At 49.3% G+C, this 22,261-nt stretch overlaps 1 protein-coding gene and 1 non-coding gene across 2 annotated transcripts; both read left to right on the forward strand.

Moving 5' to 3' along the window:
• Positions 1-1,157: 1,157 nt before the first annotated feature.
• On the forward strand, positions 1,158-21,276 carry NPHS1 (NPHS1 adhesion molecule, nephrin). The gene is made up of 29 exons (XM_043437257.1): positions 1,158-1,650; positions 1,758-1,973; positions 2,050-2,172; positions 2,341-2,469; positions 2,969-3,050; positions 3,432-3,535; positions 3,724-3,851; positions 3,939-4,110; positions 4,298-4,455; positions 4,719-4,863; positions 4,966-5,090; positions 6,629-6,815; positions 7,039-7,168; positions 7,308-7,480; positions 7,932-8,072; positions 8,169-8,309; positions 8,804-8,925; positions 10,121-10,292; positions 10,388-10,544; positions 10,640-10,791; positions 12,451-12,562; positions 12,646-12,827; positions 14,589-14,645; positions 16,877-16,996; positions 17,136-17,160; positions 17,267-17,342; positions 17,498-17,591; positions 17,695-17,810; positions 20,222-21,276. Exons 1-29 carry the CDS (start codon positions 1,593-1,595, stop codon positions 20,351-20,353), a joined length of 3,729 nt encoding a protein of 1,242 aa, XP_043293192.1. The 5' UTR covers positions 1,158-1,592; the 3' UTR covers positions 20,354-21,276.
• On the forward strand, positions 19,767-19,869 carry LOC122421795. The gene has a single exon (XR_006263612.1). It is a non-coding gene; the product is annotated as a U6 spliceosomal RNA (small nuclear RNA).
• Positions 21,277-22,261: the final 985 nt, after the last annotated feature.

Genomic DNA, 22,261 nt, shown 5'->3' on the forward strand with positions numbered 1-22,261 from the left:
GGTAACCACCTAACGGAGAGAGATGGGGAGAAAGACACCGAGTCAGAGAGGGACAGTCTCAAAGTGGTGGAGAAAAGAAAATAAATCAAGATGAACTGAGGGAGGGAGAGAGAAACATCCAGAAGGAAAGAAGAGATAGACACCGAGGGATGCTATGTGAACTAGAACTCACAAGACCCGTGCTAAAGCGTTCACACACTGGGCTCAGGGCTGGTGGCCTCGGACCCTACCTTTCATTCCCACCCACTCTGATTGCCCAGCACATTTACACCTGAAACACTTATACACACACACACACTGCACAAGTTTTCACAGATCACAGTTCACTATCAACTTCCCCAGGCATGTTCACTTACGTGCATTCCACACATGTGTGTGCACAGATACATGTACTCTCCCAGTCTCTCACACACACACTTGCACACTCCTCAGCAGAGATTCATGATCTCATTGAGAGGGAGCTGTCTACTCAAGGAAGGAAGAGAGGCTTCCCTGGTGACTCAGTGGTAAAGAATCCACCTGCCGATGCAGGAGACACAAGTTTGATCCCTGATCCAGGAATATCCCACATACTTCGGAGCAACTAAGCCCCTGTGCCATGACTACCGAGCCTGTGCTCTAGAGCCGGGGAGAAAGCAACTACCGAGGCCACAGGCCACAACTACTGAAGCCTGAATGCCCTAGTGCCTGTGCTCCGCAACAAGAGAAGCCACCATAGTGAGAAGCCTGTGTACCGGAACTAGAGAGTAGCCCCCACTATCTGCAACTAGAGAAAAGCTGTCCAGTAACGAAGACTCAGCACAGCCAAAAAATATACAAGTAAAATTATTTTTTAAAGTTTTTTAATTAAAAAAAAAAAAGAAAGGAAGGAAGGGACTTGAAGTTCACGTACCAGGGTAGGAAAAGTAGGGGAGTCTTAGCCCCAGGCCGGGCCCAGCTCTCTGCTCCCTATGCTGTGTTGGGACCTCCTGGGTCTGACCTGCTCCCATTTACCCCTGGCCAAGACAGGCCCCTGGGGTCATGGGGGCTGGGGAGGGACCGAGGAATGTGCCTGGCATGTGCTGACAGGGGATTTCTTGCTCCAGCTGTGCTGGGAGGAGCCCTCCAGCAGAGGCCTGAAGCTGGAGATTCAAGAGTGTGCCTAGGGGGAGGTGAGGATGAGCAGTGTAAGGACGAGATCGACTGAGAACGGGCCCAGTTCTGCCACTGACTGCATCATTGCTCTCCTGGGCTCACGGGGCCTGCCGGGTTCAGTGGTGAGTCCTCCCTGAGGGGCTGTGAGTGGAGACCAGGGGTGGGAGTGGCGTGAGAGAAAAAAGAGAAACAGAGACTGACTTTGGGGAAGGAGATAGAGACAGAGAGAAAGAGAACCTTAGAGCAGGAAGGAGCGTGAGATAGAATACAGGAGGGAGAGCAGAAGGGGACCTAGGGCAGAAAGAGAGAAATAGAGAAAGAGAAAAAGAAGGAGACAAATAGAAAAAGAGAAACAAAGAGAAAAGTAAAGGGCAGACATAAAGAGGGACCCAGAGAAAGGCAGGCAGACGCAGGAGGTGGGCGTGGACACCGTGGACACCAAAGACAGAGGACCTGGGATGGCTCTGAGGATCTGCATCAAGGATGCACTGCTGCTCCTGGGGCTTCTGACGACAGGTGAGTGGGATCCTGGGCCGTGACCAGAGCCAGGTGGCCCTCATTCCCATGGCCCCTTCTCCAGACAGACTCTCTGCCCTCTCCTACTGATATCTCTGTGTCCCCAGGCCTGACCCAGGTGCCGATCCCGGCCTCAGCCCCCCGAGGCTTCTGGGCTCTGCCAGAAAACTTGACGGTGGTGGAGGGGGCTGTTGCCGAGCTGCGGTGTGGGGTCCGCGCCCCTGGCAGTGCGGTACAATGGGCCAAGGACGGGCTGCTCCTCGGCCCCGATCCTAGGATCCCCAGTTTCCCACGGTATCGCCTGGAGGGAGATCCTGCTAAAGGTAAGGGACCAGACCCTGAGATCCTGAGCTACCAGCCGAGGCTGACCTCAGCCCTGATCTTGGGTCCTACCCGCAGGTGAATTTCACCTGCATATTGAAGCGTGTGACCTCAGCGACGATGCAGAGTATGAGTGCCAGGTCGGCCGCTCAGAAACAGGCCCTGAGCTCGTGTCTCCCAGAGTGATCCTCTCCATCCTGGGTATGAATGAGAGACCCCCCAGGACCCATGAGTCTGGACTTCCGCCCTCGCCATCTCCAGAGTGGGGGAGTCCAAGCCCCCAACCCCGCTCCCCTTCCTCAGACTCAAAGCCCAAATCCTCATATCCCTCTGGGTGATTCCAGCTCACCCCAGACCCTTTCTCACCAGTGCCCCCCAAGGTGCTTCAGTTGACCCCTGAGGCAGGGAGCACGGTCACATGGGTAGCTGGGCAGGAGTACACGGTCAGCTGTGTGTCTGGGGATGCCAAGCCAGCACCTGACATCACCTTTCTCTTGAGTGAGTGTGGGTGAACTGGTGGGGGCAGCGTGAAGCCCCTGGAATGGGAAGGGGGTGTATCTCTGCCCAGGGCCCTCCTGAGATGGGATGCAGGAGCAGACGTGGGGAGATGCTGAGGCTGGTGTGGGACCCGGTGAGTGGGAGGGGACATCCAGGGCAAGGCACTGAGAATTTTGCATAATTGCTGGACCAGGACTCAGGAAAGAGGCTGAGGCTCCGGACAGAGATATGTGTGTCTTTTGGGGGCAGACACGAGAAGCTGCGGGTGGGTAATACAACCTGGAAAGGAGGGGAGGGGACAGGAGAGGCCCAGGACCCAGTCCTGGGGCCTCCAGGATTCAAGGAAGCCAGAATGTGCAGAGGGAATGAAGCTGGTGTTTCTCCTCCAGAACCAGGAGGGAGGGGGCTGTATATCCATCCTGAAGGCTTTCAGGCCAGGTCTCCAGGATCTACCCTGGGGAAAACCTGCCTCTCCTCTAGCCTTCTTGTTAACCCCAAGGTGGACAAACAATATCTGGTATCTCTGCTAATGTGAATGAGGGGTCCCAGCAGAAACTCTTCACCACGGAGGCCACAGCCAGGTATGGAAACTGGGATGCCCCCCGCTCAGCCTGATCCCCCAAGTTTCTCCATGAAAACCCCATATCCCAGGGATTCATGCATGGGAACTTGGGTCTGGTAGGTAAATCTGGGACCCAATTCCCCACCTGGATGCTCTAAACCTTCTTCGTGGGAACTTTAGTTCCAGAGTATCAAGTACAAAGGTTTTGGCCAGGTGTGGGCCTCTGGGACCTCCATTCTCACTGCTGATCCCCAGCTCTCTTCCATGGAGCTCTAGATCCTAAAGGAAATCACCATAGATACTTAAACTAGATGCGGGGACCTGGGATCCCCACCTCTGTACCTTGACTCCCCAAATTTCAGATAATAACTGACTTAAGAACCCCAACTTCCCACCCTAGGGTGACACCCCAGAGCTCAGATAATGGGCAGTTACTGGTCTGTGAGGGATCCAGCCCAGCTTTGGATACCCCTATCAAGGCTTCATTCACCATGAATATTCTGTGTAAGTGGAGAACTGAGTCAGCTGTTGGCACTAGGGATGGGGAACAGGAAATGGGGGGCCCGGGGAGCACAGGGATTATGGAAAGCTCAGGTTCTCGAGGGGGAACCATAGGGGTTCAGAGGCAGGTTGTGGGGCTTGGAAAGAATGGATGGACTCCCCAGGCCCACTGAGTGACCATTGCTCCCCAGTCCCCCCAGGGCCCCCCGTCATCGAATGGCCAGGCCTGGATGAGGGGCAGGTGCGGGCAGGGCAAAGCTTGGAGCTGTCGTGCACCGCCCGAGGGGGGAATCCACTAGCCACACTGCAGTGGCTGAAGGTGAGGGCAGGGGTGGCATGGAGGTGGGGGGAAGGGTGGGGGCCAGGCGCTGGCCCTGAGCTGGCCCAGGCCTGTCCGTGTCTGCAGAATGGCCAGCCCGTGTCCACAGCGTGGGGCACAGAACATGCTCAGGCGGTGGCCCGCAGCCTCTTAGTGATGATTGTGAGGCCGGAAGACCACGGGGCGAGGCTCAGCTGCGAGGCCTACAACAGCGTATCTTCAGGGATTCAGGAACGCGGGGTCACGCTGCAGGTCACCTGTGAGTCCCGGTGCCAGCTGCCCGTCTGTCGTCAGTCTGTGCCCCAGGGAACCATCTGTTTGTGCCCCCAAACCATGCCGGTCGGATGCTAAAGCCCTCATCATCTGTCCCCAGTCTCCTGTCTGTCTGGGCTGATCTGTGAGCCGTCCAGCCCAGCTTAGGGTCTCTCCTCCGTTCATCCCTGCAGTTCCCCCCAGCGCCATTACTATCTTGGGATCTGCGTCCCAGTCTGAGAACAAGAACGTGACACTCTCCTGCATCACCAAGTCCAGTCGCCCGCGGGTCCTCCTGCGATGGTGGCTGGGCTGGCGGCAGCTGCAGCCCAGCGAGGAGACGGTCATGGACGTGAGGCGGGGGTCAGGCTCCTGGGTCCGAGGGTAGAGGGAGCTGAGGGCACATCTTCCGGATCTGGGAGAGGAGGGGTCTGGCATCTGGGATGCCTTGATCCCTGGGGAGTCTGGACTGGAATCTGGGGCCCCCTGGGTCTAACAGATGAGTCGGTGGAGATGATTCATGGGTCCCTGTTGTGACCTGGGCTGGACCCAGGTCATTGGTATCATGGATGGGGGTGCCCTAGTCCCCCAAATCTGAGGCCCAATCCCTGCTAGGGCCTGCATGGTGGTCACATCTCCATGTCTAACCTGACATTCCTGGCGCGACGGGAGGACAACGGTCTGACCCTCACGTGTGAGGCCTTTAGCGAGGCCTTCACCAAAGAGACCTTCAAGAAGTCGCTCACCCTAAATGTGAAATGTGAGCCTCCACCCTTGCCCGGGGGTACCCCAAGCCTTCGAGACCCTCAACCTCAGGCCCCAGCCCAGAGAGGAAAGTCACTCTACCTGGCTTTCCCCACAGATCCTGCCCAGAAGCTGTGGATTGAGGGCCCCCCAGAGGGGCAGCGCCTCCGGGCTGGGAACCGGGTGAGGCTGGTGTGTCTGGCCATTGGAGGCAACCCAGACCCTTCCCTCACCTGGTACAAGGTTGGTGCCCAGCAAGAAGTGTTGTGGGGTGGCCAGGAACATGGGGGAAAGATGAAGCTCCTTCTCTCCTCCAGAGTCTAGGGAAACCTGAGTTTCTTGAAAAATACTGGAGATTTTGAGTTTCCGCAGGGAATTGAAAAGACAAACGCCATGAGAATTAAATGCAATTTTAGGAAAACTGAGGAAATTCTGGGAAAACAGTGAGAATTCTAGAATTAAAGAATTCTGGATCAGGAATGAGAAATTTAGAGAAAAGGCAATAAATTTCATTAAAATTAAAGGAAATTCTGGTGAAACCTTGGGATTCAGGTAAAATGGCTAGAATTTTAGGGAAAGACTAAGAATTTCAGAAACAAAGACAACAGTGGGTAAAGGCTAGAAATTAGGGGGGAAAGACTAGTAATTCTACAGAACATTTGAAAAATCACTAATATTAAGTTGAATTCTTGGGATTGGGAGTAAAAAAATTAAATTCCATTAAAATTTAAGAATTCTGACTGAATTCTTGGAGAATCGTGGGAAACTAGGAATCTAGTGGAAATTCTGGGGGAAAGAGTAGGAATTCTAGGAATGAAATTCAATTTCATTTTGTTGTTGTTCAGTCGCTCAGTTGTGTCTGACTCTGCAATTCCATGGACTGCAGCACACCAGGCTTCCCTGTCCTTCATTATCTCCCAGAGTTTGTGAAAACTCATGTCCATTGAGTCAGTGATGCCATCCAACCACTTCATCCTTTGTCACCCCCTTCTCCCCCTGCCCTCAATCTTTCCCATTATCAGGGTCTTTTCCAATGAGCTGGCTCTTTGCATCAGGTGGCCAAAGTTATGGAGCTTCAGCTTCAGCATCAGTCCTTCCACTGAACATTCAAGGTTGATTTCCGTTAAGATTGACTGGTTTGATCTCTGTCCAAGGGACTCTCGTTTAATTGGATGGGGAAATGCCAAGAATTGGGGCAGCACAAAGGATTCTAGTAAAGGACTAGGATAATAAGAGGCCATTGGGGGATTCAGAAATCTGTGACCAGGGAATGGAATTAAGGAAAAGATTAAAAGAAATCGTTGAGGAAGGTGGGGATTTTAAGAAAAAGAGTTAAGGAGAGGCAAAATTGAAGGAATTCTGGGAAAGGTTTGGGAATTCCAAGGGAGTTTCCCTGTGTAGGAGGTTTGGTAAATATAGCTGGAATGAATTTCGAGGAGTGGGGTTGAGGGTCGGCCGAGGGCAGGCCTCCAGAGAGCAGAGAAGCGGGGCGGGAGTTGGGGGTGAAGCGTGGGACTGGAGGCGGGTTCAGACTGCAAAATCTCGGGGCTCCAGGGGCCCAGTAGGCGGGAGAGATGCCGGGTGGGATCTGCTCAATTCTAGTCCCGATTCCTCTGCCTTAGCCGATGCTCGCCGAAGGGGGCGCCTTTTCCTCATCACACAACGGCTTTATTTATCTGGGCTGGCGGCAGCCCACATAATAGAGACGTCTCGGGGGGGGGGGTGCGGGGGGGCGGGAAGGCAGAGCTCCCCGTGGTCCCCCAGTCAGTCTCGGCCCTTAGGACTCGCGCACCGTGACCGAACCGCGGCCGCCCCAGGAACCACGGCGGGTGCAGCTGGGAAGTGTGGAGAAGTCGGGGAGCATCTTCTCCCGAGAGCTGGTGCTGATCACTGGTCCGTCGGACAACCAGGCCAAGTTCACGTGCAAAGCCGGCCAGCTCAGCGCGTCCACGCAGCTCGTGGTGCAGTGTGAGGGGGCGCGCTGCCGGGCTGGGAGGGAGGACTTGGCTGTGGCGGGGAACTGAGCGGAAGCCTTCCTGGTGGAGCGTGGGTGGGGGCAGCTGGAAGAGGGGTGGATGCCGAAGAGCCAGGGAAGCGCTCGCGGCTGGGCGGGGCCTGGGTCCCTGCCCGGCGGAAGCCGGCCGGTCTCCTGTTCACCTCTGAGCCTCGCTTCTCCCACCGGTTCCCGAAGTCCCCCCGACTAATGTGACGATCCTGGCCAACGCGTCGACGCTACGCCCCGGGGATGCCTTAAACTTGACGTGCGTCAGCGTTAGCAGCAACCCTCCAGTCAACTTGTCGTGGGACAAGGAGGGGGAGAGGTGAGTGAGAGAAATCCCGTCCCTCCCCGGTTCTGATCGCACTTCTTTAGTCAGAAACCTGCCCCCGCCCGACTTGCCCGGTACCCGGCACCCAGTACCCAGACTCTGGCTCTGGTCCCGCTCCCCGCCCGGTCCGCAGGCTGGAAGGTGTGGCCGCCCAGCCCCGCCGGGCTCCATTCAAAGGTTCCGCCGCCGCTAGGAGCGTCCTTCTGAGACTCTCATCCCGCGACCACGGCCACCGCGTGACCTGTAGCGCCCACAGCAGCGAGCTGCGGGAAACCGTGAGCGCCTTCTACCGCCTCAACGTGCTGTGTATGTGCGCAAGCCTGGCATCCCTCTTGATTCCTATCTGACCCTATATTACAATACTTGGGTTACAATATACAATACAATATAATACAATATCTGGATACTGTCTTTGACTTCCATTCTTAACTTCAGAAACTTTCCTGCTCTTTATCCTGACACTCGACCCCGCACCGATTCTTATCCTGCCCATCCCCCGTCTTCTTTTTTTGTCCTGTATCCTAACCCCTGACCTTGACCCGCATCCCGAACCCTGTTTCCATCCTTCAGTCTGACTCTGGTCTCTCTGAACCTAACCCCACATCTCAGCTCTGAACGTAATTGCTCCCTTGTGCACAAGCTTAAAATCCCGGCGAGACCTCGACTTTAACCCTTTCTACCTGCACCTGATCTCAAATCCACCCCCGGGCCCGAACCTTAACAATCTTGACTCCCCGCGGGCCCTCCTCATCCGCAGACCCTCCAGAGTTCCTGGGGGAGCAGGTGCTTGTGGTGACCGCGGTGGAGCAGGGCGAGGCACTGCTGCCTGTCTCCGTGTCTGCCAACCCCGCCCCAGAGGCCTTCAACTGGACCTTCCGCGGCTACCGACTCAGCCCAGGTGCACGGAGGGGGCATGGAGAGGAGCGCAGGTCTCTAGGACTCCCGGAGGGGTTGAGGGCGGATTTAGCAAGCTCCTCACCTTTACTTCCCCCAGCTGGCGGCCCTCGGCATCGTATCCTGTCTGGTGGAGCGCTGCAGCTATGGAATGTGACCCGCGCTGACGATGGCCTCTACCAGTTGCACTGTCAGAACTCGGAGGGCACGGCGGAAGCTCTCGTGAGACTGGATGTACAATGTGAGACCCCAACTAAGGAGCTCTGGGAGCCCCGCCCATCACGGAAGCCCCGCCCACCCAGGGACTCTTGCCCGCTGTTGCGTTTCCTCGTTGTGGAAGCTCCGCCCACCCAAGGGATATACCCATTCTGGAAACCTCCCCATTCTGGAAACCTCCCCATTCTGGGAGAGCCTTCCGTGACGGAGCCACGCCCACTTTGGGAAACGTGCCCATTAGAGAGACCCTTTGTAGAATTTCTGCCCACCTATTCCGGTCAGGAAGCCAGGCCCACTCCACACAATTCTGGAAGTCCATCGGACCTCCTCTTGTCACTACAGTGGCATAGTAGACGGTGGGGACAACCTCACTAACACCGAGAACTTTATTCTAAAGGCAGACTTGATCACATTCATAACTTTCCTGGGCACTTCTGAGACACCACTCCCACCTGGGGCCCTCTTCCACCATGGCCTGTCTGGGTCCAAATGCCTTCCCCAAGCTCCTGCCTTCCCTAGATGCTCCCACCATCCGAGCTCTCCAAGACCCTACTGAGGTGAATATTGGGAATTCTGTGGACATAGTCTGCACTGTGGATGCCAATCCCATCCTTCCTGGAATGTTCAACTGGGAGAGGCTGGTGAGGATCTAACCTTTGATAAATAGAGGTGTGGGCTGGGAGGTGTGATTTCTTGACTGTAAGCTCCTCGGGAGGAGGGGGTCACATTTTTATGACTCTATATAACTTTGTAGTTGTCAGGACATGCTCCAACAACTAACTGTTGAATGGTAGATGGGTAGGTGGATAAGTGAATAGATAACCAGGTGGGTGAGGGGTACATGGGTGGATATATGGATGGATACGTGGTGGGTGGATGAGTTAGTAGATAGATGAATGAGTGGATGGAAGAACAGATGGAAGTGGATGGAAGAACAGTACATTGATGGATGGGTGGATAGAAGGTTCCAAGCAAGAACGGTTGAGTAAATGGATGGATGAGTAGTTGACTGGATTGGTGGCTGAATGGATGGATTCATGCATGAATGGTTGGATAAATAAATGAAAGATTGGGTGGAATAACAGGGAAATTTTTTCTTTGCTAGGAAGGGTGATTGTGGCTGGGAGATAGAGGCTACAGACAAATGAGCAAGTGAATGAGTGGATAAATGGATCAATAAATTAGGCAGATGATTGAATGAGAGAAATGAGTAGATTGATTAGGTTAGAGAGTAGATGGATGGGTAGATACACTATCGGTGGAAAAGATGTCTATGGAAGGAAAATGGATAAATGGATGGATGGATGGGTGGGTGCGCAGGCCAATGGAGAGATGGATAAATAGGTAGCTAGATGAATTGATGAACAGATGCATGGATGTATTGATGTGCATGTGTCTGAGTGAATAGATGGACTGGATAAGTAGATAGAAGGGTGAATGGATGGGTAGAGGGAAGCAAAGCGTTGGATGAATGAATGGGTGAATGGATGAATGAATGGAAGGGAAGATTGATGGATGTATGGATAAATGAATGAATTGACAGATAGGTGGATGGTTAAATACATTGATGGATGGGTGGATAGAAGGTTCCAAGCAAGAATGGTTGAGTAAATGGATGGGTGAGTAGTTGACTGGATTGGTGGCTGAACGGATGGATCCATGCATGAATGGTTGGATAAATAAATGAATGATAGGGTGGAATGACAGGGAAATTATTTCTTTGCTAGGAAGGGTGATTGTGGCTGGGAGATAGAGGCTACAGATGGGGACCCAGTTTGAAGGCTAATGGAACTGGGGCTGGACCTGGGGACAATCTCCCAAGTCTTGGACCTCTAGGGAGAAGAAGGGGAGGACCAGAGTCTGGATGACATGGAGAAGATATCAAAGGGATCCACAGGGCGTCTTCGTATTCACCATGCCAAGCTGACCCAGGCTGGTGCTTACCAATGCATTGTGGACAATGGGGTGGCACCTCCAGCCCGAGGGCTGGTCCGTCTTGTTGTCAGATGTGAGTAACATCCAAAGCCCTAACTTCAAGGCCTGCCGCTAAGTCCACATATCATGTCCTTCCATACACCTCATGTTGACCTCCAACCCCTCTAGTTGCCCCCCACGTGGAGCATCCTGCTCCCCTAACAAAAGTGGCTGCAGCTGGGGACAGCACTAGTTCTGCCACCCTTCACTGTCGTGCCCGAGGTGTCCCCAACATCATCTTCACTTGGACCAAAAACGGGGTCCCTCTGGATCTCCAGGATCCAAGGTGAGCCCAGGCTGAACCAGGTAGCACTCCAGCCCTAACTTTGATCCCCCAGCCTCAGTCACCCTCCCTGAGTCCCTGCTGCATCTCCTCTCCAGGTACACAGAGCACACGTACCACCAGGGTGGTGTCCACAGCAGCCTTCTGACCATTGCCAACGTGTCTGCAGCCCAGGACTATGCCCTCTTCACATGCATAGCCACCAACCCCCTCGGCTCAGACCACACCAACATTCAACTCGTCAGCATCAGTATGGTGGGAGAAGGCTGGGAGGCTGCTGGGAGGGTAATCCCCTAAGTCAATCCCCTAGTCTCTGGTTGGTCCCAGAATGACAGTATTTCTGAAACCTGAGAAGTGTTTATGAATGAAGATGGAGTTTTTGCCTGCTCCAAAAGTCCCAATGGAGACTGGATTTTTAGGGAAACTGACAACAAAGGAAAAAATGGAAGGGGTTTCTTATTGCCCCAAGCCTGGTGGCTCAGTGGTAAAGAACCCACCTGCCTGTGCAGGAGACACAGATTCGATCCCTGGTCTGGGAAGATCGCCTGGAGAAGGAAATGACAACCCACTCCAGTATTCTTGCCTGGAGAACCCCATGGACAGAATAGCCTGGCATGCTACAGTCCACGGGGTCACAAAGAGTTGGCCATGACTGAGTGACTAAATGCAATGCAACTGAAAAGTAGATTTTCAGGAGTCGCTGGATCTAGGTTCAGCTGTTTTCAAGAACTCTCCATCTCTCTGGACTCCTTTTCTCTGTGTTGGCTATCTTGTAAGGCTTCCTAACAGTGGTATGAAAGTACTAGAATTAACATTCCACTGGCTCCCCTTGACTCCTAGCCCATTCCTGAACCAATCAGGTGGTGAAAGGAAGACAACCTGATTGTTGTTCTTGTTGGTCAGACCCAGTCATGTGTCCATCCTACAAGGAGTGGAGTCACTTCCATCAGATGCACGTGGCCTGAGAATGTGGGCAAGTGACTCTCCAATGGGTATTCAGTGTTCTGTAACCAGAAGAAATGAGGGGAATGGATATGAGATAGACACAAAAGTCCACTACAAGAAACATGTGTCATACAGTCAATCGTCATCATTGGCGGAGTCTGTATTTGCAGTTTTGCCTACTTGTTAGAGTTTATTCATAACTCCCAAATCAATACTCATTCTGCTTCAGACATTCAGGGGACTGTAAATAGGGGATGAAAAATTTGAGTCACCCAATGAGTACATTCTCAGCAGAGGTGGAAAAAGGAGACACTCTGCCTTCTTACAGCTCTCATTTTTTTGCACCTTTGTGCTTTTTGTTAATTGTTTTGCTATATAAAATGGCCCTCAACCACAGCACTAAAGTGCTGTCTGGTGTTCCTAAACTCAGGAAGGCTGAGATGTACCATTTGGAGAAAATACTTGTGTTTGGTAAGCTTCATACAGGTGTTGAGTTCCAGCAATTGATTTGATGTTGATGAATCAACAAGGTATATTAAATAAGATGTCTTTAAGCAGAAACATGCATAATAGAATGCTGCTGCTGCTGCTGCTAAGTCGCTTCAGTTGTGTCCGACTCTGTGTGACCCCATAGCCAGCAGCCCACCAGGCTCCCCCGTCCCTGGGATTCTCCAGGCAAGAACACTGGAGTGGGTTGCCATTTCCTTCTCTGCATAACAGAATATCATGCATTAATTGACTGATGAAAATGTGACTGGAGGCTCATGGGAGTCTAAGCCTGCATTTCCCTTGGAAGCAATGGCTTGTTATTTTCTAATTGAATGTTCCCAGTGACTTTAGAGAACATAACCACCATGAATAATGAGACTCAACTGTATATTTGAAATCATTCTTAGCAAGAATCTGGAAGGAATCTTCCACAATCCTTCTGAATCCTCTATGTCCCCCATCTCTTACCTCAAAGGCCGCCCTGATCCGCCATCAGGACTGAAGGCCATGAGCATGACCCCATATTCAGTGGGGCTGGAGTGGAAGCCTGGCTTTGATGGGGGCTTGCCACAGAGGTTCCAAATCAGGTAGGTCTCTATCATGAAAAGAAATGGTTGTAGTCAATAGGGCTGGGGTACGTGCCTGAATGACTGCCCTCCCTTTGATGCAGGTATGAAGCTCTGGGGACTCCAGGGTTCCTCTACATGGATGTCCTACCACCCCAGGCCACCACCTTCACACTGACTGGGCTGCAGCCTTCTACTCGATACAGGATCTGGTTGCTGGCCAGCAATGCCCTGGGTGACAGCGGACTAGCTGACAAAGGGTCCCAGATCTCGATCACCACCCCAGGTGGGAAGGGACATTCTTGCACAGTCTGCAGAATTACTCAGAGACTTATAGGGTGGAGTCGATACTGTTATACCCTTTTTGCTGATGGAGAAACTGAGGTCCAGAGAGGTTAATCAACTTGTCAAAGCTCACACAGGTAGAAGGAGCTACATATGAAATTTAAACTCAGGCAGATGAACTCTGGAGACTAGTTTTTGCCACTAGACTATACTGTCTAAATGTGATTAGCGACACAAGGGAAATTTGAAGAGAATTTGAATTGAATGAAAATGAAAACAAATGAAAATTGTGAGGTGCGGCTAAAGCAGTGCTTAGCAAGAAATTTATAGCATTAGGTTCTCAGATTTTTTAAGTCTTCAAATTGACTAAGTTTCCATCCTAAAAAGACTAGAAAAAGAAGGGCAAATTAAACCAAAAGTAGACAAAAGGAAGGAAATAATAAAGAACAGAAATTAATGAACTAGAAAATTGAAAAACAATAGAAGAAAATAATGAAATCAAAAGCTAATTCTTTGAAAAGATCACTGTTTATAGAGCTAATCAAGACAAAAAAGAGAGAAGACACCACTCTTAACCAATATAAGGAATGAAAAAGGGAACATTACTACTGATCCTACAGACATTAAGGGGAAATTAGGAAATATTACAAACAACTTTATGTTAATAAATTCAGCAACTTCGATGACATGGATAAATTCCTTGAATATGAATGAGAACATCTGGACTCTGGTAGACTACTATGGTGCAGTGGCCAATCACACAGAGCCTGGTTCTGACAAATGTGGGTTCAAGTCCCAGCTCTGCAACTTCCTAGGTGTGAGACCTCAGGCAAGTTACTGAAGACTCAGCATAATCTCTGGGCCTCAGTCTGTAAAGATAAAGTGTGTGTCCAGTCTCTGTACCTCAGTTTCTGAAAGTCAGGTCTATCTTAGACAATTGTAAGAAATAGATACATTAATATATCTAAAGCTGTTAGAACAGGGCCCTGTACAAAGCTAGTGCTATGTAGACGCTAATTTAAAGAAATGCCCCCCGCTCACTTTTTGTTTACTTTGCCCCATAAAAATTCCCTTTTTCTATCTTTTCCCTTCTGATCAGTTCAGTTCAGTCGCTCAGTCATGTCTGACTCTTTGCGACCCCATGGACAGCAGCACACCAGGCTTCCCCATCTATTACCAACTCCTGGAGCTTGCTCAAACTCATGCCCATCAAGTCGGTGATGCCATCCAACCATCTCAACCTCTGTCGTCCCCTTCTCCTCCTGCTTTTTTTCCCCTTTTCCTTTCTGATAGGGCAGACTTTTTCCTCATGGAAGTAAGGACTCTTTCCCATCCCTACAATGTTGCCTCCTCTTTCACTGTCCCAGTTTTCCCTTTAAGCACTAAAGCATAAAATAGTACTATATTCACCTCCCTTGCTCTAAAGCTTATACCTATATTAAGACATCCAGAGAACCCTGCGTTTTTAAAAATTAATCCCCCAAATTGACAATTCAGGTTAAAGGAGGCTTCCACACCATAAAGCACTCATCAACAATATATTGTTATTATTTTGTTATTAGCATTAGCTTTAGAATGGCTATTAATAGTATCATCATTATAATCGGCAATTTCCAGTTCTCTTTGAAATATTCCTAAAGTCAGAAATTAGTTCCTATATGTCTCAAAACTGGGTTGCAAAGCTTAATAGGAGACGTAGAAATATTTAAGGCTTATCTCAGTTTGTTGATGTTAATTTTCATTCTCTATCTCCACCTCCCAGGTCTAGACCAACCTTCTCGAGAACCTGACTACCAGCTACCCACAGAGCAACCTGCAGGTAAGTCTTCAGTCCCCAAATAGCCCTCTCCCTCTTGAAAACAACTTTCTGGTCTCTAACCCCACCTCTTCTGCCTTATGACTATAGTCCCTTAAAACTTAAGTCTACCCCATAGGCCCTCACTCATATCCTTAGCTCTTCCTCTTACTTGAGTGTGATAAATTTTCTTTTTTCCTAATTTACCTGGATGTGATAAAATTTCTGTCTTCCCTATGCAGAGCCTGTGTCAGTTGGCTTTTGCTGCATAACAAACTATCCCAAACATGGGCACTTATGGCAACAAACATGATTTCTCATGATTCTATGAGTGGCTGAACAGTTCTGCTCTGGGCTATGGTCAGCTGGCAGCTCTGCTGGAACCTGTTGATCTAGGATAGCCTCTCCTCACTTGTCTGGCAATCTGACTCGTAGTTGGGACATTGGAGATCACGGGGTCAAATGTGTCTCCTTGGCTTGTTCACATGGAGGTGGTCACTGGAGTCCTAAAAGCAGCAAGAGAGCACAAGTGCCAATTTATAGGCACTTTTCAAGCTTCAGATTATTTTTTTATTTTAATTTTAAAATATTAATTATTAAAAAAATTTGGGGCCAGGCCATGAGGCATGTGGGATCTTAGCTCCTCTGTCAGGGATTGAACCCACACCCTCTGCATTTCAAGTGTGGAGTCTTAGCCACTGGACCATAAGGGATTTCCCTTTGAGCTTCTCATTGTGTCTTATTGGCTGAAGCAAGTGGCATGGCTCAACTCAGAGTTAGTGTAGGGGGAAGTCTTAAGACTATGCATGTTAGTTGCTCAGTTATGTCCAACTATTGGTGACCCCCATGGACAGTACGTCGTCAGGCTCCTTTGTCCATGGGATTCTCCAGGCAAGAATATTGGAGTAGGTAACCATTCCCTTCTCCAGGGGATCTTCCTGACCCAGGGATTGAACCCAGGTCTCTTGTATTGCAGGCAGATTCTTCACCATCTGACCCACCAGGAAAGCCCTTAGACTATGCATATAGTGAGACAATCATGATCATTTTGCAAATAATCAATCCCCTTTAGAGTCTGAGAAGGTTGTAAATGACAGAAATTCAGTTGTTGTTGACAATAAAAAGAATGGCTTGGCTCATGAAATTGAAACTCCAATTGTGGCTGGATTCAGGTACTCAAAATGTTCACCAAGGATCAGTTTCTCACTCTCTCAACTTTACTTCAACTCTGATGACTTCTTTCTCAGATTTTTCTCTTAAGAAGACAAAGAAGTCCTCCCACACCTTCCACTTTTATTTCACTTCTTAGTAACTAACCAAAGCATGTCCTAGGTGTTCTGCCAAAAATCTACCTTGGGTCAAATGCCAGTCTTTGAACTGATCACCATGGGAATGGGGATGGGAACTCTTAACGGCCTAGTCAGGCCATGTGTCCTCCACGGAGTCCTGTGGAGCCAACCAGACTGAGAGCAGAGAGTAATGACTGGCAAAGGAAAATGAGTCCTGTTAGCAGGAGGTGGGGAAATGAGTGCTGAGCAGATGGCTGCTGAGAGGGACTTAGTCTTGTCCTCGGGGATATAGCAGAGGATTCTGATGTTGTCTGAGATGGAAGTTTGTGCAAAGAGGAAGTCATTTGAGATGAAGTTTGAAAGAAGAATAGAAGCTTGCTTGAGATGAAAGGACATTTAAAGACAGACACTCTACTCTATTCAAAGGCTTAGATGTGTGGGTTTGCCTCAATGATTCTGCAAACAGCCAGTGGTTAGTTTTGTGTGGCTGGAGGGTCAATATTTGGTGGGCAAGAGTGAAGATGTGGGAAGAGGCCAGATAACAGAAGATCTTGAATGCCCAGCTAAGGACCTGAAGTTCCTGCTTGAGTCCGTACACGGGGCTTGGACAAAGGTAGGATGCACTGCTAATGGCTTGATTTGAGAAAGGAGCCACCTGCTCTGGGGTGGCAAAAGGAGTGAACATGTGGTCTTCACAGTGGTCCAGTGGTTAAGACTGTGCTTCCAATGCAAGGGGTGTAGGTTCAATCCCTGGTCAGGGAACTATGATCCCACGTGCCCTGTGGTGCAGCCAAGAAAATTAAAGAAAAAAAAAAAAAAGGAGTGGACATAGAAACCCCTGCCCATCTGCTTCCCTGACCTAGGAGGAGGGCTTTGCTTGGTCAGGGACAGGCTTTTTCAGAGAACCACAATTGAAGTCTGAAACCAATTGTTTGGGCTCATTAAGGGGTAACTTCCACCCCATAGGACCCTCAGAGATGCCCTTGCTGCCTGTGCTGCTTGCTGTTGGAGGTCTTTTGCTGCTTTCTAATGCCTCCTGTGTCGGGGGATTTCTCTGGCAGCGGAGACTGAAGCGTCTTGCTGAAGGTGAGAAGAGACCCTTCTCCTGCTGGGACAGAAGTCCAAGGGTGATAGGAACTCTGGGTTTGCTGCATACTGAAGGTCTCCCAGGGCCAAGTGGGCTCAAGGGGTGTATCTCTGACCCCTTTTCCCCTACTTCCCTCAGGCATTTCAGAGAAGACAGAGACAGGGTAAGTGGGGATATTTGTCTGTAAGGAAGACTCGGGAGGAGGTTTGAGGGTGACAGTTGTCAGAGGGTCAATGCCCAACTGCCTCCCCATGCCACCATCCTGGAAGGTCGGAGGAGGACCGAGTCAGGAATGAATACGAGGAGAGCCAGTGGACTGGAGATCGGGACACTCGCAGCTCCACGGTAAGTGGGGGTGGTCCAGACATCCCACTGACGGAATTGACTGTGACTAAAACCCCACCATTAGCTTTGGGTTAATCATTGTGCTTTCCAGGGATGATGGAGTCAGAGGATGGAAAACACTTAATTTGTTTTTATTTGGGGGTGTGTGTGGACAGGTTAGCACAACAGATGTAGAGCCATATTACCACTCCATGAGAGACTTCAGCCCCCAGCTGCCCCCCATGATGGAGGAGGTGTCTTATCCCCGAGGTGAGTGGTGCGCACAGTGGAACATCCCCTCCCCACCTTTGATACTCCTGACATCTGGATCTAGCTGTTTGATCATCACTACCGCCCCCCACTCCAATTCCAGGTCTCAGGGCTCTTGAGGAGGAGAATATGGCATTTCCTGGGCACCTGTATGATGAGGTGGAAAGAGTGTATGCTCCATCTCGGGCCTGGGGACCCCTCTACGATGAAGTACAGATGGTGAGGAGATTTATATCCACAGAAATATTTCCTAGTTAGTGCCAGAGATCCCCCTCCTACTGCCTGTATTAGTTCAGGTAAGCTAGCTGCTGTAGCAAAGAGGCCTGGCCATAATCCAGTGGCCAAAACAAGACAGTCTATTTCTTTCTCACGTAGCAGTCAGAGGGGAGTGGCCATGCTGCACATGGTTATTCTGCAACCCATGTTCTTTCCATTGTGTTCCTCTGCTATCCTCTAGTGAGTTGAACAAGTTTACATGGATGGGCCAGTTCACTGGGGGTTTCAGCTTGTGGGAAAGGGAAAAAGAGAGCATGATAGAGGCATGACCCTCACTTATAGTTCAGGCCCAGAAATGTACATACTGCTCTTATTCCACTGGTGAGAATATGGACATGGCCACACCTTAACTGCAAAGGAGGCTGAGAAATGCAGTCTGCTTGGCAGCTCTGTGCCCTACTAAGATTCTGTTACTGTGGAAGAAGGAAGGTGTGTATTTGGTTGGATAATTAGCCATCTCCACTATACTGGTTACAGCAGAGAGATAGAGAGAAATACTTTTTTGACCCACTCAATGGAAAAGTCAAGGGATAGAACTGTCTTCAGGCCCACCCAGAATTTCCTCTCTTAAGACAATCCCTAGCAAATCCAGGTTTCTATCCTATTAGATTATCAACCTTCAGAGAAGGAGAATGCCTGTTATCCAATCACTCCAAAGCCCCATCTCAGACACTTAGTGGTTTAGCTTGGTTCACATAGTTGTTGCTGAATGTTGCTTGTTCACTGAAGCAGGAGATAGAATATATACTAATTGGACAAATCTGGGGCAGTGTCTACGCATGGCATCTGGGATTAGAGGCCAGCCCCACTCAATGCCCTGAACTGAGAGTGGAAGAGAGATGCAGAACCCAGAGGGAAGTGAAGATGGTGGCTGGGCAGGCACAAACCACAAACAGGCACCTTGACCACCAACTAAGCCCCACCTACTGGCTCTTGACTTTCTGTGTGGCCTTGACTAATGCTCTGGCACCTGTGGGCCAAAGACTTCCCTCTGTAACTTTGTTCCCAACGGGGCACCTTCCTCCCCACCACTGTGGAAATCGCGCGATGCTGTCCATGGTGCTGAACACATACGCCCTCTAAAAGCACAGATAGAGCTGCACACTTTTTCTGTAAAGGGCTAGATAGTAAATATTTTGGGCTTTGCAGGAGATAGTGTCTTCCTAAAAACTACTCAACTCTGCCGTAAAAATAGCCATAGAGAATACATAAATAATTACGACTAACTTCCAATAAAACTTTTATTTTTGTACACTGAAATTTGAATTTCATATAGTTCTCACATGTCACAAGTATCACTCTTTTTTAACAAATATTTCTCAGCAATTAAAACATGTAAAAAATATTCTTGGGCAATACAAAAACATGCAACGAGCCATATTTGGCCCCTTGCTCTAAAGTTTGCTGATTAAAAACAACTATTTTCTCCCAAATCTAAGGCAAAGCACATCCTCAGTAAGGACCACCCTACACGGTCTTTTATGTCTTCTATTTTGATGAGACCGTGTTTTGGATATTCATAAGACCAACAGGATCAAGACTCACATGCCACAATTCCCATAACTGGTGTTGTTGTTCTGTTGCTAAGTTGTGTCTGACTCTTTGAGACCCCATGGACCGCAGCATGCCAGGCTTCCCTGTCCTTCACCATCTCCCGGAGTTTGCTCAAACTCCTGTCCATTGAGTTGATGATGCCATTCAACCATCTCATCCTCTGTCTCTCTCTTCTCCTCTTGCTTTCAATATTTCCCAGCATCAGGGTCTTTTCCACTGAGTTGGCTCCTCACATCAGGTAGCCAATGTACTGGAGCTTCAGCCCCCGCATCAGTCCTTCCAGTGAATGTTTAGTGTTGATTTCCTTTAGGATGATATCGTGGGCTAATTAAAAGTTTCACATACTTGCTTCAGCAGCACATGTACTAAACCTGGAATGACACAGAGAAGATTAGCATGGGCCCTGTGTGAGGATGACATGCAAATCTGTGATGCGTTCCATATTCAAAAAGAAAAGTTTCACATGTCTGACATTTAAATTGCTTTTTGACATGAAATCATGAGTTATCTTGGATTTGCTTTAAAAGAATTCCAGGTAGTGGGGGCAAGGGATGAGAAGATAGAGATAAAGATAAATCAAGATTGACCAAAGGTTGATACTGTTGAAATTAGGTGATGGGTTCACAGGGGTTTATTATAATCACTATCCTCTTTGCATATGTTGGAATTGCCTTTATAAGTAGAAGCTAAAACATTTTTCTTTCCTGTGAAGTAGAGCAGGAAGGTGTATCCCCCAGAGCTGCAATCATGACTCACCCATAGCATCTCTCTATGGTTCTAACTCCATCTTTGCTTGTCAGGATTCCTGTGATTTCCGCTGGCCTGAGGACAGATGTGAGGATGCAAGAGGAATCTATGATCAGGTGGCAGGAGATCTGGACCCTATGGAACCTGATGCTATACCCTTTGAGCTGAGGGGACATCTGGTGTGAGAATGTCCTCAACACCCTTTTCCTACACCTGCAAGACACAATATGCCCATTGTCCTTTTTATTCCGGGCTAGGCTGAGCTTGTTAAGTGAGCTCTATTGGACACAAAGGGACTGGACTTTTTCAGGAGGAGAGGTGGAGGGGTGTGTGTAAGTGACAGATGGTTCAAGCTGGTCCAAGTATCAACAAGGCTCCTCCTAGGCTTGGTTTTAGAGTTCTCTATAGGGACACAGGGAATTGTAAAAGACATCTCAATAATGAAAAGCTACTCTGAGTGTCTTTATGCTTTTTAAAGTAAAAATTTTAGAAGTGGGAAAAGACATACTAAAAACTCAGTTCATTTTGAGTTCAACTAAATCTGAAATAGCTAATAAGTGGAATTTATGAGCCATTATTATATCCTACTTGTTTTACGCTTTTCCATAGTTATCTACAACACAATGTATAAACTATGACACACACATATACATAAATAGACTCTATAGAAAATAAACAGACTTTATTTAAAAAGCTGTACTCAAAAGAGTTCATACTGTATGGTTTTGCTCATAGAAATTCTAGAACAGGCAAAGCTAATCTACAGTGACAGAGCAATTAGTGGTTGCCTGGGGCCATGAGAAGGAACTGACTACAAAACAGTATGAGAAAACTTTTGAGGGGGTGATAGAAATGTTCTATATGATGACTGTGGTGGTCAAAACTCACTGAACTCTATGCTTAAGGTGGGTGTATTTTATGGTACATAAATTTACCTCAACAAAGGTGACCTTAAAAACAGGCACCATAGGGTCTTTCCTGGTAGTTCGGTGGCTAAGACTCTGTGCTCCCAATGCAGGGGGCCTGGGTTCAATCCCTGGTCATGGAACGAGACTCCACAAGGCCACAATTAAAGATCCCACATGCTGCAGTGAAGATAGAAAACCTTACGTCCCAGACCTGGTGCAGTCAAATAAATAAATACTTTTTAAAAGGCACTATAATAAAGCCTGTTCATACTGTTCATGGGGTTCTCAAGGCAAAAATACTGAAGTGGTTTACAATTCCCTTCTCCAGTGGACCACATTTTGTCAGAAGTCTCCACGATGACCCGTCTGTCTTGGGTGGCTCATAGTCTCATTGAGTTAGACAAGGCTGTGGTCCATGTGATTAGACTGGTTAGTTTTCTGTGATTGTGGTTTTCAGTCTGTCTGTCCTCTGATGGAGAAGGATAAGAGGCGTATGGAAGCTTCCTGATGGGAGAGACTGACTGAGGGGGAAACTGGGCCTTGTTCTGATGGGCGGGGGCCATGCTCAGTAAATCTTTAATCCAATTTTCTATTGATGGGTGGAGCTGTGTTCCCTCCCTGTTATTTACCTGGGGCCAAACTCTGGTGGAGGTAATGAAGATGATGGGGACCTCCTTTACAAGGTCCCATGCAGGCACTGCTACACTGAATGCCCCCAACCCTGCCTCAGGCCACCGCCGACCCACGCCTCCTCTGGAGACTCCTGGACACTCACGGGCATGTCTGGGTCAGTCTCTTTTGGGGTCGCTGCTCCTTTCTCCTGGGTCCTGGTGCGCACAAGGTTCTGTTTGTGCCCTCCGAGAGTCTGTTTCCCCAGTCCTGTGTAAGTTCTGGCAGGGTTAATGGCAACCTCCTTCAAGAGGGCTTATGCCATACCCAGGTCTGCTGCACCCAGAGCCCCTGTCCCTGTGGCCGTCCACTGCTGACCCATACCCCACAGAGAGACACTCAAACACAGTTCTGTCTCAGTCCCTGTAGTTTTTTGAGCCCTGGTGTGCAAAAGGTATGTTTGAGTCCTTTGAGTGGGGTATGGGGTTTGATGTTGATGTTTGGGAAATGAGGGTGAAATGTATTGAAATTCTTTGTATCCATCTTAGAACTTCTCTGTAGACCTAATATTACATC

The sequence above is a fragment of the Cervus canadensis genome, chromosome 18 (assembly GCF_019320065.1).
Source record: "Cervus canadensis isolate Bull #8, Minnesota chromosome 18, ASM1932006v1, whole genome shotgun sequence".
Taxonomy (NCBI): Eukaryota; Metazoa; Chordata; class Mammalia; order Artiodactyla; family Cervidae; genus Cervus; species Cervus canadensis.

What these genes read in the sequence shown, in the direction of transcription:
- NPHS1 (XM_043437257.1), top strand. Translation starts at nt 1,593, where the DNA reads ATGGCTCTGAGGATCTGCATCAAGGATGCACTGCTGCTCCTGGGGCTT. An exon ending in GCGAGGAGACGGTCATGGAC is followed by an intron (nt 4,456 to 4,718) that starts GTGAGGCGGGGG and finishes AATCCCTGCTAG; the next exon opens with GGCCTGCATGGTGGTCACAT. An exon ending in CTACCGCCTCAACGTGCTGT is followed by an intron (nt 7,481 to 7,931) that starts GTATGTGCGCAA and finishes CCTCATCCGCAG; the next exon opens with ACCCTCCAGAGTTCCTGGGG.